This window comes from Fomitiporia mediterranea, assembly GCF_000271605.1.
Source record: "Fomitiporia mediterranea MF3/22 unplaced genomic scaffold FOMMEscaffold_3, whole genome shotgun sequence".
Lineage (NCBI taxonomy): Eukaryota > Fungi > Basidiomycota > Agaricomycetes > Hymenochaetales > Hymenochaetaceae > Fomitiporia > Fomitiporia mediterranea.
The window spans coordinates 3,984,613-4,000,172 of NW_006760388.1; the positions used below are offsets into that span (position 1 = coordinate 3,984,613).

The 15,560-nt window shown below is 46.2% G+C and overlaps 8 protein-coding genes across 8 annotated transcripts; 5 read left to right on the forward strand and 3 right to left on the reverse strand.

Moving 5' to 3' along the window:
* Positions 1-904: 904 nt before the first annotated feature.
* FOMMEDRAFT_18404 (uncharacterized protein) lies at positions 905-1,520 on the reverse strand. Its single transcript, XM_007264342.1, has 3 exons — positions 1,370-1,520; positions 970-1,293; positions 905-921 (listed from the first exon to the last, which is right to left on the reverse strand). The coding sequence occupies exon 2, from the start codon at positions 1,210-1,212 to the stop codon at positions 982-984; it is 231 nt and encodes a 76-aa protein (XP_007264404.1). The 5' UTR covers positions 1,213-1,293; positions 1,370-1,520; the 3' UTR covers positions 905-921; positions 970-981.
* Positions 1,521-3,544: 2,024 nt separating this feature from the next.
* Positions 3,545-4,409, forward strand: FOMMEDRAFT_153663 (uncharacterized protein; the record flags this gene model as incomplete). The annotated part of the gene is made up of 4 exons (XM_007264343.1): positions 3,545-3,715; positions 3,775-3,936; positions 4,008-4,143; positions 4,207-4,409. The coding sequence occupies 4 exons, from the start codon at positions 3,545-3,547 to the stop codon at positions 4,407-4,409; spliced, it is 672 nt and encodes a 223-aa protein (XP_007264405.1).
* Positions 4,410-4,619: 210 nt separating this feature from the next.
* Positions 4,620-5,874, reverse strand: FOMMEDRAFT_119826 (uncharacterized protein; the record flags this gene model as incomplete). Its single annotated transcript, XM_007264344.1, has 4 exons — positions 4,620-4,768; positions 4,827-5,223; positions 5,275-5,525; positions 5,589-5,874. The coding sequence occupies 4 exons, from the start codon at positions 5,872-5,874 to the stop codon at positions 4,731-4,733; spliced, it is 972 nt and encodes a 323-aa protein (XP_007264406.1). The 3' UTR covers positions 4,620-4,730.
* Positions 5,875-6,085: 211 nt separating this feature from the next.
* FOMMEDRAFT_18406 (uncharacterized protein) lies at positions 6,086-8,151 on the reverse strand. The gene is made up of 4 exons (XM_007264345.1): positions 7,473-8,151; positions 6,818-7,410; positions 6,398-6,758; positions 6,086-6,337 (listed from the first exon to the last, which is right to left on the reverse strand). The coding sequence occupies exons 1-4, from the start codon at positions 7,732-7,734 to the stop codon at positions 6,168-6,170; spliced, it is 1,386 nt and encodes a 461-aa protein (XP_007264407.1). The 5' UTR covers positions 7,735-8,151; the 3' UTR covers positions 6,086-6,167.
* Positions 8,152-8,660: 509 nt separating this feature from the next.
* FOMMEDRAFT_166497 (Osmotin, thaumatin-like protein) lies at positions 8,661-10,005 on the forward strand (the record flags this gene model as incomplete). Its single annotated transcript, XM_007264346.1, has 10 exons — positions 8,661-8,758; positions 8,809-8,815; positions 8,880-8,926; positions 8,984-9,053; positions 9,119-9,217; positions 9,271-9,337; positions 9,395-9,487; positions 9,544-9,615; positions 9,669-9,752; positions 9,813-10,005. 10 exons carry the CDS (start codon positions 8,661-8,663, stop codon positions 9,923-9,925), a joined length of 750 nt encoding a protein of 249 aa, XP_007264408.1. The 3' UTR covers positions 9,926-10,005.
* A 182-nt stretch (positions 10,006-10,187) lies between these two features.
* On the forward strand, positions 10,188-11,350 carry FOMMEDRAFT_18408 (uncharacterized protein). The gene is made up of 3 exons (XM_007264347.1): positions 10,188-10,315; positions 10,397-10,469; positions 10,531-11,350. The coding sequence occupies exons 1-3, from the start codon at positions 10,241-10,243 to the stop codon at positions 11,178-11,180; spliced, it is 798 nt and encodes a 265-aa protein (XP_007264409.1). The 5' UTR covers positions 10,188-10,240; the 3' UTR covers positions 11,181-11,350.
* A 437-nt stretch (positions 11,351-11,787) lies between these two features.
* Positions 11,788-13,020, forward strand: FOMMEDRAFT_18409 (uncharacterized protein). The gene is made up of 3 exons (XM_007264348.1): positions 11,788-12,067; positions 12,134-12,331; positions 12,422-13,020. Exons 1-3 carry the CDS (start codon positions 12,004-12,006, stop codon positions 12,988-12,990), a joined length of 831 nt encoding a protein of 276 aa, XP_007264410.1. The 5' UTR covers positions 11,788-12,003; the 3' UTR covers positions 12,991-13,020.
* Positions 13,021-13,363: 343 nt separating this feature from the next.
* FOMMEDRAFT_119834 (WD40 repeat-like protein) lies at positions 13,364-15,546 on the forward strand. The gene is made up of 6 exons (XM_007264349.1): positions 13,364-13,582; positions 13,645-13,713; positions 13,771-14,221; positions 14,272-14,392; positions 14,448-14,599; positions 14,657-15,546. The coding sequence occupies exons 1-6, from the start codon at positions 13,565-13,567 to the stop codon at positions 15,442-15,444; spliced, it is 1,599 nt and encodes a 532-aa protein (XP_007264411.1). The 5' UTR covers positions 13,364-13,564; the 3' UTR covers positions 15,445-15,546.
* The last annotated feature ends 14 nt before the right edge of the window (positions 15,547-15,560 follow it).

Consider the following 15,560-nt stretch of genomic DNA (forward strand, 5'->3'; position numbering starts at 1 on the left):
CGTTCTCTTCCACCAATATACAACTACCATCTACTTTCTGCAATTAGAGATCTACCCAACGACAGAAATAATACATTTTCGGTGCTGTTTGATTCATGTTGCTTGTTTCCTTTGTAATTCCTAGAGTTCTAGACCATCAGAAATATTATTTGTGCATAATCTGTCCCTCACTCAATAGATGCCTGGGTATCCTCACTCTCGGCTAGTGAATCTCAATACAAACTCTTACAGTACTGCCACATAGTGCGACGTCTAGCGTGATTTAATTGACTACACAGGCTGTGATCGGAGTAGACAAAAGTATGGCCTGGACCAGGAGTCGATTATACTGACAACTTGAGCCAATACCACCATTTCCGAGTCATGCTAGATCAACTGTGAACTGTAATAATTTTTAGGAGTTCATTGTATAACTTTAGTGTCAAATGCAATAAATGTATCTCCTCTCAATGGGAAGACCTGCAAACATTGTTGAAACTAGTTCCTCTCGTATACGTTATATGGAGTTATACTCTGTCGACCAATGCCAGCCGAAGCTACATATCCTTTACAGGATAATTGATTCTATCAGACTTTCCCGGCGATGACTTGGTTGCTTTGATCAATCCACTCGGCTAGCCGTGGCCTAGGCCCAGAACAAAACACCATTCAAATGTGGCTCTAGACTTCAAATGCATCGAGCCCACTAGCGAGCTTTCGGACGCCGCGGTTACCACAAGGTCTAGGCCTGATCTATAGAACAACTATTTGGCTAATATCCTTCCGTTCGGAATTGCGTCATTGTATTAATTTCTTCTACGACAAAAACTTGAAAAAGCAATCATTTGTACTGTCAGAGCAATTATATATCCTTTAAACGTTCTCATTTTGAGTTGTAATATTCAAATATAGAAATTTGTCGCATGGCTCGTTAAGGATATTCTTGATGAAAATTAGAAACGGAGGTATTTAGATCAGTCTATCACTCACAGGTGTACATATTCACAGAGAAGGCAAAAAGGCTGGGACAAACGTCGGGAACTCGAAGCTACTATTAATAGTCGGATCCCTAGCCTGAAAACCGGCGAGATCGATATTCATCGGCGAAAGAGAAATGTACGAGTCCAGATCATCGCGCTGAGCTGCATATATACAGTCGGAAGACGCAGGATAGCTGGCGGGACTTGAATGCAAAGTTGTATGAGCGCCATAAAGGTCGAGACTCAAATCCATAGCGATATGCTGAGTCGTGGTCTGGCCATCTTGAATCCGACTTAGCTGGCTTTTTGCAGCACTGGGATCATTTCCGAAAGTCTGGCCCAGGAGAAAACACGTCCTATTAGCTCTGGCTTCCAACTGGTTATTATAATGATACTAATATTGCACCCACCACCGAATCGACCGGTCTAAATAGGTGTGCGTCTGCTTGATTAGATGACAATATGCGAGCTGCCACTCGCTTGAATGCTTTCGAGCGGCGAGTTTTATGGGGCGGGCAGGAAGGAATATTCGCCTTTGTACATGCTCCACATCTTGCTGACGAGTACGGTGGAGAAATGTCACACTTGAATGACAATTTTTTATTCATTTAAGTGCTTGTTGTGAAGATGGCAGTTATTACATAGGAAATACGCACTTTCTTTTGCATGTCAGAGCACCTGCCACATGGTTTCTTGTTCCGTGGCGTCACTCTGTATGAACTGGTTGTAGAATCCGCAGTAGTTGTAGTATCATGAGGGACTTCTACTGAGAAAATGCTCTCTGAAGCGGAGACTTGCCATGAGCGCATGGTAAAGTGTGGAGGATGGAAGGTATAAGGATGGTATGCTCCACCTTTAGGTCTGGATTTATACTCGAAATGCGATGGATGGGAGGTTTTTATATTAGACAGTGAACAACTGTGTGGAAGACATTGATACAATCACTCTAGACTCATCACTAATCAGGGTTCAGTGAATAGAGTTACATACGTACTTGGACGCCGAACTCCTCATTTAAGGATAATCTGCACTCCCTTGTGCACACTAAGAACGTGGTGATTACGAATGTGATCACCATACGGTCCCACCAACACCATTGGTTGGACAATGTTGTATGAATCAGAATAAGATTATAGGCTTTCTAGTCGTGCTGTGATAGTTGTCATATATAGGTCCAGCATATGGGTGAAGTATTCCTCATGGGCGGCATTTCTTCTCAGTACCGCTGGGCATTGTAAGTAAGTTCTGTGCCACAGGGCTTATCACGCACCTATGCATGTGAAGGCATGAGTATGGAAGGTGTTATTTTTTGTCCTGATGATTTCAATATAATCACCTTTTGCTAAACCAACTTGGAACCAGTCCAGTTACAGTAAAGTGGTTTCGACAAAGTACCAAATGCCTGACGGGAAAGTAAGTACATTGCATCAATTTTATCTTTCGCTGTTGAAAAATTTATGTATCATGAATCTTCGAGTCGATGTTAGTGAAAGGTTGGAAGGTCCAAGTCGTGGAACGCTAGCACCATTTGCAAGGTATGTAGTTACAAATCCTGTAGTTTACTGTCAGATATTGCTTCCCTCCTGTGAGCATATGCCATGCCGAACAGTTTGCAGCCGCAGGGCTCAGACCGGCACATTTAGGATCTATTCAAGATACCTTGATCGCATGAGCTGTGGCAGCATCAGTAAAAGGAGCCCTGAGTTCACCGATCAGTCATGACCACATGTACCATCGTGCACAATGGTTATCCTGGCTGTTCCCGAGCGCTAGCCGGGCGGTTCTGCGTCTCGTTATAAACACTTGGTGATGGGCCAGGCAAGAGGCGATTGAGGTCATCCGAGAAAATAGGCGAATGTGTCAGTCACACACAAAACCTAGTGATATCAGACTCGGAGACAGCCGACAGCTGCAAGTTACAGGCCGCGGATCATTTACAATGCCATCCCTAGTCTGCATCAACCTCAGTTACTTGCAAATTATACAGTCCTGCACTTCAAACGAGGTATTGCTCGGCATGCTCCATGTATTCTGATTGCTTGGTCGTAAGTTAAACATTATTTTGATTCATTTCATGCTTGGCTTTGGACATAGATATTAGAAACAGTGTGCAAAGAACATTTGTTATGATTAGTACAGGCTTTCTCTAGTTCAGTTCCAACCAACCGAGGCGATGAAGGTTTTTGCCAGTGGTTCTACGGAGATCTGAGGTAATAACTCGCTCGGTGCATGTAAATTAGACATTATTGGATTTCCCGGCTTTATCCGACTCGTATTTCTCCATGGCTTCTCTATTCATTTTCTATAAAACGTTTCGCCTATCAGACTATCCGGTTCGGTGCGTGCCAGTGAATCCGCAGTTAGAATAAGGACTAATCTTAGCACTTATACACATTCCTTCCAGCAATCTCTTTGCGATCAACAACGTATGCGCCCGGTGCGGTGCGCCTTAGGCATTTTCCGTCCTTCAAACCGTGCAGCTGTACTGTGCGCACACAACTATTCATTTGTTATACTATAAAGCCGTAGAGTTTTGTACTATGGTCAGTTCAATTGCTGAGTGAACGTATCTTCTACACTAAGATATGCTAGCAGAATCCACTCTCGCTCCATGGCAACTTTCTGCATCACAAAGCAGTTTCACGATTGTAACTCATGCTGCTAGCGAACATAGAGCTCCATGCTCTGACGTGGATTCTTCTATTAAGAAGCGAAACATGCTTGCCTGTGCTCGATGTGCTGACTCACGGAAGAAGGTACATCGCAGAGTTACTAAACGGTATTAATTAACATGCTAACACGAAAGTTCTTCTAGTGCAACATGTCACCGCCATATTCATCTGACAAATGTGAAGGGTGCACTCGGGCAGGTGTAGCTGTCTGTCCTCCCCACAGACCTCGGAAAAACGGACACAGCAACTTTACCCTTCTCCTGAAACAGCCAATCAATCCTATCCAGACTGGTGCTTCGACATCTGTAAGTTCTTCATATGTTTGCACCACTTGTGTTTCCTAAACAATTCATAATGTGTTGTCAAATTAATTTAGTCTGTGCCTGATCAATCCGTTCCTCAATCCTCAGCAATGAATGGAGCGACTCATTATCAGCAGATGACGGGTCTATTTAACGGGGAACAGGTCATCGGAGGAAAACAACTTGAATTGCCCCTTCCTTTTAATCCGAGTAAGTGTTCAGTTATTTAATACAATGTATTTAGATGAAGAACTAAAATCGAGCGCTACAAAGCTAGTGACACATGCATGTTGCCTCTGAGTACCAATACCAATGGCTCATATGCTTATCCTGTGGAGACGGAGTTGTCAACAAGTGACGATTGGGAACAACTATGGCTCAGTATCACAAATGATTATTCAGAGTTTGACTGCTGGGTATGCCGCACAGGTCTTCCTTGTGTACACAACGGACAACTGTCGACTGGCGAGCTGTAATGCAAGTTTAGAACTATGCAGTGGGTGGCGGTAATGTACTTGAATAACAGGTTGATTTTATTAAGATTACGGACTCCTTTCTTTGTTGAAGAATAATTTACATCACTATGGCCCACGTATGAATCGAAAAGCAGTAAAATTCACTAAATACGGGAAAGATACGGTTTTCAGCTAAAGAAACTAGGATATCTAGGAGTGGTAAATAATTGGTATCTAAATCTGCTTTTAATATTCGAAAACACGTTCTATCTATGTCAAAAGCGAGTTCTAATCAAGCAAGCACTAAACTTTGGAAGTACCGTACGAGTGCTCTCGCGTGTATTATTGTGTTTTCGTTTTTAACCGTCGTCCATCTACTTCTATGGGATTAAATGCTTTTAGATCAGGTGATAAAAACAAAACACTAGGAAAGCTTACTGGATCTAATAACTCTCTTCTTCTCCCCACGCAGCTCTTTCATAAACGAACCTCCCATATTTCGTACGGTCCGTGTCGTGAAAAGGATGGTAAGGAAGATTGCACATGCAGCGCGCGCAGTTTCAGCATCAAGCGCTTCTCCGCGATGTAGTGGGCTTGTTTTCTCGGCATCTTGTGCTTCTGATCCAGCAAACTGGATAAGTAGGTCGTGTAATTCGGCCCAGAATGGTTGTGCATGTGTAAGGAGCGCGTAAATTACCGTTGTTACTGGTGCACACCAGAGATCGACCGTTGTCCAGCCATATGCCTGTAATTCCGCTGGAGTAGCCAATGCCCATCCGGTTGGATGGAGCATAGAGAAAAGATTAACGAAGAAGAATCCGCCATTTGCTGTGACCTAACCACACGTTCAGAAAAGCTGCTTAGATAAAAGAGAGGAGTAGATTACTAGAGATGTAAGGACCAAAATCCATGGGGAGGTTGAGATAACTGGCTGAGCATGGGTCGTTACAACTGGCGGTATAAGTTGACAGAGCAGGAATGCACGTGTGATCCCGTCAAAGAATGAAAGTGGAAATTCTGTCTTGAATGATAAGGCTGGAACCGAGGGTAAGGTTTCGACAAGAGCCGTTAGGGCTGCATAGAGTGCTGGGACTACTGGAGAGAAGACAAATGAAGGCGGCACTCCGAGCCAAGGGTCTGTCACGATGTCCATAGACAACGTGAGTGATCAATCGTTGAAACGGAATATAATCCTCATACTCATAACTGCTTCGCCTCCGTACACAACAACCAGAGTTACAGCAATGCATTTCACGTAACTCATTTGTTCTATATCCTCTTCCTTTTTCTCTTCGTTGTTTGAGGCTCGTTTCTTCCAATGGTTTTGGTGTGTCATTTCGCGTAGTTGTCGAAGCACAACACACAATCGTAGCGCGGCGCTAACATCTAGAGTACTGATGCTCGAGCCGGACCATGAGAACGGAGCCACTGGGCGGAGGAGTAGTCGATACACATGGATAATGGCTGATAGAGCTATTGAGCTCATTCTCCTTGTCGAGCAGGACTGGAATGTCCAAGATCACGACCAAAGGACGAAAGCAGCGTTTACGCGTTGCGCGATTGGGAACGCACGTGCCACGTTCTTGACCAATGACCACCAGCATCAATGTGCATTTTCACTCATGGGTTTCTCGCTCATTCAATCTCTATGAAACGGCAGCGTGTATATATTTGAACAAATGCGTTATTTACTGAAAGAAGCACTGGTGTGTCTACGAATTTCGAAATATTTTAAAAAATGTGAAGTAACAAAAAAGTATCCATTCAGGTATCAACTAATCAAGCGTCTCGAAATGACCCATGATCCCAAGCAATAGGTGATGGTGTCATTTCAAAGTCCATGCCATCTACAGTAACGATCCGTACATGTGCCCGACTCGATTTTCTTCTCACTTGCTGTTGGAAAGAGCCAGTGTGGAAGCTGTCTGTAAGATTTTCATTCCGTCTGCCTGGATGGAAAACTAGTGTGAGTAAACGTCGCTTTAGACACCGTTACCACGCATCCTCACCTTGTGGGCATGACTTATTGTCGACAGACTCCATGAATGAGGACAGTTTCCAGTCATAAGAGAGGAACTTGAGGAAAACGGGCCACGAGGAGGCCATTTCCCTTGTCTTGACTTCGTTCACCCCGTCACTGTGAATGCTCTTCCTCACAATTCTGTAGATGCCAAGATATTGGTACCGTGCTTGTGACCCTACGCATCTTCTCACGAATAGACTACTCTCTGAACCGTACTGAGCATATGCTACAAGAATCTCTGCGAGTGATTTCCTGCACGGAAATACCCATCCGTGGGAGCCGGGCGTTAGCTGAGACAACCCACCTCTGTGTTCCGACTCATCGAAAACAATGAAGTTATGATCTGACTATAAATGAGGCTATGTAAGGTTTTCCACTTCTTACACAAGTAACCTTACTGACATACCTGCGATTGGGCTACCGAATCGAACGCAATTTCCGAAACGAACCGACTGGGCGCACGTGGTTCGTTAGGATGTGTCTCCCTGAAAGACTCCATTATGTTTGCGTACGACGCGCACTTGCTTCGCCCTTCCCTGTGACCGCTGCTATACGACGACTCAGACAAAGTAGACGTAGAATCACAGTCATCAGATACAGATGACGCAGGTCGCGAAGGATATCCAGAACTCGATGCTGAAATGGACGAGGCGAAAGTGTGCGGGCTTGTACACGATGAGGTCGGAGGAGAAAGTATAATGGTTGGTGCAGGCACGACCTCCAACACTGGAGGACGTTTTAATAGTGCATTCTGCTTTCTCGCGGTTTTATCCGAGGACTGTCGTATTGTGTCTGCCGTTGCGTCTGTATGCTTCATTGCATACACTGGTCTTAATGGAGACGCGGAGCGCTGTGGTATCAAACGAGGCTGTCGGGGCGAGGTAGGGAGTGACGGCCGTAGTCCTAAGTCGCAACTAGCGGAGTGCCGTAGACGAGGGGCTATAAGAAATGGGTGCCTTTGAGAAGCATGCATTGATCCAACATCCTTGAGGCATACGAGTCAGTCCGGTTCTTCTTTCTTCACAATTGAAACAAAGAGCTTACAACTCGGTTTGCTAAAGACAATGAGTTTTGTGCCATTCCGTGCGCTATTCCGAATGAAGGGCTTGTAGGGCTTGCTGGAGTAGAGGATGTGGCGAATGAGATGTGGCCGCAGTTGAAGTTATTGAGCGATAAGTCTTCGGGGATGGTCGATTCTGGCTCGATACCCATCGCCCATAAATATGTTCTCAGCATTTTCTCTGGCCACTGAGAAAATGAGCCTGTATTGGGCAGAAATTGCGCGCTTTGGCGCGCGTTTTGTACCGCCAAACTGGAAGGCATGGTCGAAGCGTAAGCCACTCAGGCAGTGCAAAAAAGGGCATCGATTCTCCACCATGCCTCCCTTTTAACAATTTCCGCTGGCCGACAATTGCAACGGCCCTTGTATTGTGCATGGTGCCTTTCCCGGAGATAAGGAATTGGCGAGGGCCAGGTGTGCTGGTTAGACTAAGTGACGCAAGTATCTCTTTGTCCTGTTACAAAATTCAGCAGCGACGCGGAAGTTAACCACGAATGTTTCCGTGACGCGTGAATTGGTGGACAATAATAGAGTGCCTTAATGGAACCCGCGAACAATTGGCGGGTCGCTTTATTAGGGACAACAAATTCAGATAGCGATAAACCAGATTTGAGGGCGAAACCTCCGTCACTGGAATTTATAGTCTTTCTTAGGCTGTCTTTGTCGTTCGAAGATTCAACACGCGCACGGTGCATCTGCAGCGCAGCACAAGTTCTGGACTCTCAAGGCGGTAACCTGAAAGAAAGTGGTCACGTGCAACTACAGTCAGACCAAAATTGATTGAAACGCTGTTCCATTCTGGTATTTGTTTTGTATTTTCATCGCTCATCAAGTCAGAAGTACCCCCATTTGTCAGTGGACATAGGCAAATGGAATTCTAGGTGCAATACAAACCCAATCCTGACTTATGTAGGAAGAAATCACAACGTAACTTTGCTCCCATTAACCTTACATCGTATCATTTCATCACTCTTAGAGCAAAGTTTGTTCACTTCGTACCAGGTATGGTTACTTGTGATGCTCATTAATCGCTCAACTTCTTGCGTCATTTTGCAGTTTGAAGTCCCATGGATTAGGCAGTGCCCCTTAAGCATTTGCCTTTGCACCGAGACGTCTCGACCTGAGCGCAATGTATAACGTATTATAAAATGCCACCCACCTCGAATGCGTGGCAAGCTCGGATATCACCATGGTCCTCATCAAGTCTGCTGTAGCAGTTCTAGCTCTCTTGGGTGGCGTATATTCTCGCACGTTCTATGTGAAGAACAAATGCAGCTACACAGTTTGGTACGTCGAATCACTGAGCTTACCGACCTTTGCTGACGGTACTTGCGTAGGCCAGCGGTAAGTACTTGTATAGTTTGGCATAGCGCATGCCTTTGATTGATTACATCCTAACATAACAAAGATTTTCACACCTGGAAACTCACCAGTAAAGCCAAATGCTCCGACTGGGTACGCACAAGATTTGCTGTTCATACTGTCCCTGTTATCCTAACCACGTCTCTAAAGGTGGGAAGCTCCTCCGAACTCGCTCTGGAGATTCACTGTTCCAAACGGTTGGACATCAGGGCGTATATGGGTAGGGATTTACTTTACTGTTTTATCTCATACTAGACTCGCATGTATTGATAATCGCTTTATCAGGGTCGTCGCGATTGTAACTTTAGCCAGAATCCTGGTCCTGGTTCATGCTCTACCGGAGGCTGTAATGGAGGTTTAAAATGTGACCCGTCAAGTGGAACTGTGTGTGCTCACGTCACTATTCGCATTCTGACATCACCTCATCACATTGATAGGGTGTTCCACCTGCCACGCTTGCGGAATGGACACTGAATGGTTGGGCGGGACTTGATTACTACGATGGTATGCAATTATTCGCTTGGTTTCAATAGCACTGCAAGTTCAACTTCATTTCTTTAGTGTCACTCGTTGACGGGTTCAATATTCCGATGAGCATCTTGACTAACAAAGGCTGCCCAACTTCTGATTGTACGAATGACATTGGAAAGACTTGTGAGTTACAATTTCCAGTTGCAATCAAATTCATAGTAGTGTTAAATTTTATTTAGGTCCTAGCGAGCTGAAACGTGGCGATGACGGATGCTTAAGTGCCTGCGCTGCAAACCTAGATGGAAATCCTAGTAAGTACATTCATGAAATATGATCCACTAAATCTCATGCCAACGGATCGCAGAGAACTCTCCGAATTGTTGCACTGGTCAATACGACCAGCCGGGGACGTGTCCATCGTCTGGTATCAAGTATTATTCACATTTCAGTCAGTGAGCTTCGATGTTATTGCAATTGCATAAGTCTGACGTACTCCTGATTGTTATAGAGCAAGGATGCCCTAATTCATATATCTATGCGTACGACGAAGGAAGTAGTACTGCGTTACGCAATTGCTCGGCCTCGAGAAACTCGGATTTCCTGTTAACCTTCTGTCCTTAACTTGTTATATCCTGTTAATCTTTCACATTTGTTGCTGTTGCCTCGTAGATTTCGAGTAGCTCATACGTCATTGATACCCATTGAACGATTGATTTTGATATATGTGTAATACTAATACAATCCAATGTAATGTGCTTAAAGTATGTTCCCACGATTACAATCGGAAAAAGCCGAAGTGTTGCGTCAGGACCGCGTTCCCTCAGCACGAACCTTCTCCATGACCTCACTCGATCATACTTTTCGTACCCCCTAACAGTCATTGCACATTACACCAATTACTCTTGTACAATAACAAACGTCGTGTAACGTCGCGTAATGTTTGGGATTATCGTGCACCTCCAAAGACGAGGCGGTTCGACTATATCTACAGACCCAAATGATCCATCATCGGTACGCATATGCTGTGGCGAACAAGTTCAACGAACAGGTATTGACTGACTGAACGTGTTTGTGCTTTGTGGATATGTGCAGTATCCTACAACACCGCCAGCAAGCACGCAGACACACTTCAGGAGTGTACCGGAGATAGGAGGGTCGGAAGGAGGTTCGTTTTATGTCCTCTGTCCCATTCCTCACATATGCTCATAAACGCCGTTTCAATCCAGGATTTATTGGTCTCGTCATTGGCCTAGCCATTATATTTGTAGGCTCATGCATTGGGGTGTTCTTCCTCTTGCGTAATTGGAAGCACGGCGGACGTACGGTACCTGGCAAAAGTGGTGAAATTGGGAAGGAGCCGCCACCTTCATCTGGCTTCCCAAGGCGGCGGGGAACGCTTTTCGGCTTCAGGAGTAAGAATCCAAAGCAAGCAGGCTGGGTACGTGCTCCTGGTGAGGACGAGGATGATTGGGACGCGAATGATACGCTGGGAACGGGACCGTACGACCCTGCTCCAGGACATGGCACGAATTACGAATCAGAGCCCGTGAAGCTTGACAGGAGTATGCATGGAGGAAACAACGGACTGCGTGGTGAGGTTACGGTGCCTAACCTGGGGTATTCACATGAACGGCAAAGAGATGGGTCGGAGATTGACCTTCACGCTCCAAATCGTCAGCCCGAAGATGACCCGTTCTATCCTCCTCCTCGATCGACTTCTCCTAACACAATGGTAGACGACTCCTTATCTCACTATCCGGCATATATCGACCACTTGAACATGAGAAACGACTCACAACCCAGACATATGTCTGTCGACTCGGCAGAAACCGTATTCACCTTTCCCGGCGGGACAAAGTTCAAGGAAGATCTTTGATTGCCTTTGATCGCTAACGGACTGACATTTTGACCTCGCTTCCTTTGTCCCCTCTGATGCCCGCGACGATTGTATTTATTTTTCTGCCTACTTGCATGTATAGTACATGTATTTCGGATTGATGTCTGTGTACTCTGTCATTTCCGTTGGTTGAACTAGGACTGTACTACTCACATTTCCCTTGCGGTGTATCATTTCCAAACGTGTCCTACCTATGTATTACGCAGTTACACAGCAAATGGTGCATGAGCATGAACGAAAAGTTGCAGTCGGTCGGAGACGTGCACTGGGTTACGTAACGTTTGATTACATAACGATCATCTTTATTCTAACCGACTGATTTCATCCAGTTTCACTTTGCAACGATTTGGGTTCATTGACAATAAATTGCCCTGGATCGGGCTTGCCCACTAGGCTGCCCGAGGCCTGGAGACACTGCCTGGTCGCTAACGTTTATCATCATCAGATGACTGCCTGTTGCATTGACTTTCAGGAGTGCTCTCCATTATTGCAATGTTCCTGTCTCGGTGATGGAATCAGAATGCCGATCACCGGGGTGTATCTCCTAGCAGCGAAAAGATATATACGTGGTCCCGCAGTATATGGGCGCAGAGACACGTTTGCACAGTTTCATTGCGCGAAAACGCGAAACGGTTCGGCAACCAACACGCGTGCATCGCATGTTTGAATGCGTCGTGAGATCCGCAGAGTCTGGGATCGGGCTGGTGTTATGGTATAAAGAGGGCGCGCTGGAGAGGTTCGGATGGTCATCAAACTACTTTTGTTTCACTTTGAACCTCTACCTCACGCTTACTATACCATCATGAAAGTCCTCGTCATTGGAGGTTCTCGCAACATTGGATACTATGCCTCTCAACGACTCCTTAGTACGTAGCTTCTACGACGATACTCAGCCATTGAATTTTGACCTTATGTTAACTTGTTGGTATTAGATGCAGGAGCGACTGTCACGTTCTTGCTCCGTAAAAGGTCGTGCTTTGACTCGGACGAAAGCATAAAGCCATACATTGCTTCTGGAAAGGCGCGTCTCGTCCAAGGAGATGCTTTAAAAGAAGAGGATGTCAGTCAGGCTTGGGAGGCTGCCTCAGAAGGAGACGATGGCCCCCTCGATGTCGTCCTCTTTTCAGTTGGTCAGTGCCTCGGCTCATTTTATTCCATTAAACGCTTTATTAACTAGCGTTAACTGCGATTTTACTTCAAATTCGATTTCATGACTAAAGGAGGAGTTCCGAAAATGTCAATTACGAAGGGTGCCGTCTTAGACCCTCCTGATATCTGCACACGGTGCATGGTTAACCTCCTCTCAATTTACCCCCGTGACCCTGCAACTCAACCCAAGCTTGTCCTCGTCTCCTCGAACGGTCTCAGCAAGAGTGCTCATTCCTCGCTGCCATTCGTCATCAAGCCGTTATACAGCTTCGTCTTAGACGGACCGCATAAAGATAAACTTGGAATGGAGCGTACAGTACACCATGCCGCAGGTTGGGAATGGCCGACGGAGGATGGCGAACCGAGTAAAGATATTCTCCCGGACGGGTGGCAAGCCCGCGTTAACCCACAGGGATGGTTGAAACATGTTGTCGTTGTCCGACCAGCGCTGCTTACTGATGGTGATAGTAAAGGGGATGAGAAGCCGAAGAAGAATGGCAAACCCCCGTACCGCACGGGCGATAAAGATTTGAGTGGAAGTTATACAGTTAGCAGGAAGGACATCGCGCATTTTATTGTTACGCAGGCCCTTGCTGAGTGGCCGAAATGGGATGGAAAGTGTATTAGGGTCGCGAATTGATTGCTGTTTCACGGTTTTATGTACAATTACTCGGCCTAGTTTTGTATATTATGAGGCTCGTGTATTTTTTCCTTAGCTCTGACGCTCGTCTGCTATGTGCTTGTTATTTCTCTTAGGCTATTAATAGGAGTGTTTCCTTTTCATTAATATTGATAACTGGTGACCAATTAGCTATCATCCATACAGGTGATTATCTGTGGGGGCAAAAGTAATATGAAGGCCTGGGTTGTTGTATGTTATTGATTATTACAAGTATTCTGATGACTAATTTTATAACATAATCCATGATTCACACAGTTACAAGAGCTTGAAAAGGCAAAGTAGTAAGTACCTTTGACCTCTGAGTCTCTAACCGCCTGAAGGTATGGACGCACTACCTGTCCTCCTACCCTCCTCCGCCATTCCTCGAGCTTCGACGAATGACTGGACACCGACGCGGCATACTGCTCCGCCGCATCCTCCTCCTCCAGATGAGCAGCGCACTGAAATTGCTTTAGCCGCGGCGCGTCAGCTGATAGATGGCAAGGCTCTCAAGAAGACACGTCCGCGACGGACGGTAGACTACGGAGGGGCAATGGGCCGTTGGATCCTTGTAAGTAACGGATGCAACTCACTCATTGAACGCGTCCAAGTATCCTTTGTTATTGCGTCTAGAATAGGAGATGTCGTCCGAACCCTCGATATGTACCGTACATAAGACCAGCCCCGCCATGCATCATTGACGTGTGTTTTCCGTTCATACTTTACATTATCAGCATGCGCTTACGACGGCCGTTACAGCTTCTCCCACCAGCCGGTTATCCTACGAATCCTTCTACATCCTTAACGACGAAATTTATCCATACTTCAACAAATAAAATCCGATGTCCTGTGAACTGTGTTGCGTGGACTCCAGAAGGACGACGCGTGCTCACTGGCAGCACGTCTGGAGAATTTACTCTATGGAACGGGTTGACATTCAACTTTGAGACGATTCTTCAAGCTCATGATAGTGCTGTGCGGGCACTATCGTTCTCGCGGTCAGGAGCGTATCTCGCCAGTGCAGATCAAACTGGTATCATCAAGTATTTTCAGCCGAATATGAACAACTTGACTGCATGGCAGGGTCACCGAGAGGCGGTTCGAGATATCAGCTTCTCACCTGATGATGCGCGTTTTGCTACGGCTAGCGACGATTCGACCGTACGGATATGGAATTTTGAAGAAAGCAAGGAGGAGAGGGTGTTGTCTGGTTCGTCACCAGATTCGTTAGCGATCTTCTCCAACTGACCCCTTACATAGGACACGGTTGGGACGTGCGATGCGTTCAGTGGCACCCTTCGAAAGGTTTGCTAGCTTCTGGAAGCAAAGACAATCTAGTGAAGTTTTGGGACCCTCGAACCGGAACTTGCCTGTCGACATTGTTCGTCTTTTCCTGCTGAATCCTTACTCTTACTCAACATCTACCGTATTTCTAGGCATCATCATAAAAACACAATCCAAGCACTCTCATGGTCACCGGATGGTGGAATTCTTGCTACAGGTTCACGAGACCAGACAATCCGACTCTTTGATATTCGCGCGATGAAGGAGTTCCGCGTCCTCAGGGGACATAAGAAGGAAGTCTGCTGTGAGTCGTTTATTCACACACGAGCTCTATACATTTCTTAACGGATATTCCCTTCAGCTCTTACATGGCATCCAATCCATCCAATTCTCGTTTCCGGAGGCTCAGAAGGCTCGATTCTTTATTGGGACGTCGACAGCCCAGCTTCAATCCTAGCCAACTCTTCCTCCCAATCCTCCACTGCCGTCTCTCAAGCTACCGAAGGACCCCGTGCGACACTCGCACAAGCACACGACAGCAACGTCTGGTCACTCGCCTTCCATCCTTTAGGTCACATACTCGTCAGTGCATCTAACGACCACACGACACGATTCTGGGCACGAGAGCGGCCTGGAGACGCTGGTTCGACGTTTTCGGGTGGTGGGATTCGACCACCTGAGGGAGGTGCGGAAGAGGATGATGATGCGGAGGATGATGGGGATGGGATGGCTGTGCCTGGGTTGTCATGGTGGGGGAAGGAAGAGGACGCGAATGCTATGCCGATGTTACCTGGGTTCTCTGGTGCCTCTGCAGCAGCAGCAGCTGCTGCTGCTGGTGCATCTGCGTCTGCAGTTGGAAACACGTCTACGACCAACGAAGATGGAATACCGGGTATACCAGGTTTTGGACGCACCTCTACGGCTCCTCCAACTCAGCAAGTCGATGGCCGTGTTGGACAGCGTCAAGATGATTCTGGGTATATGGATCATAATGGTGGAGGTGGGGTTAATGGAGAATGGGGAGGCAACCAAGGTGGATCATCGTCTTATGGTGGTGGGTATCGGGATCGTGGTGGGTATGGCGGTAGAGGTAGTTTTGGTGGTGGACGTGGCAGTCGGTGGGGTCCGAGGAGAGGCGGACGACATTAAATTACTTGATTCCACTGATTTTATGTTATCACTACTACTCTGTTCTTTTGCAATATATCTTCTTGTAGTATCTCAACTCTGAATGGACAAAGCAACTATTTTAGGTCACGACACAC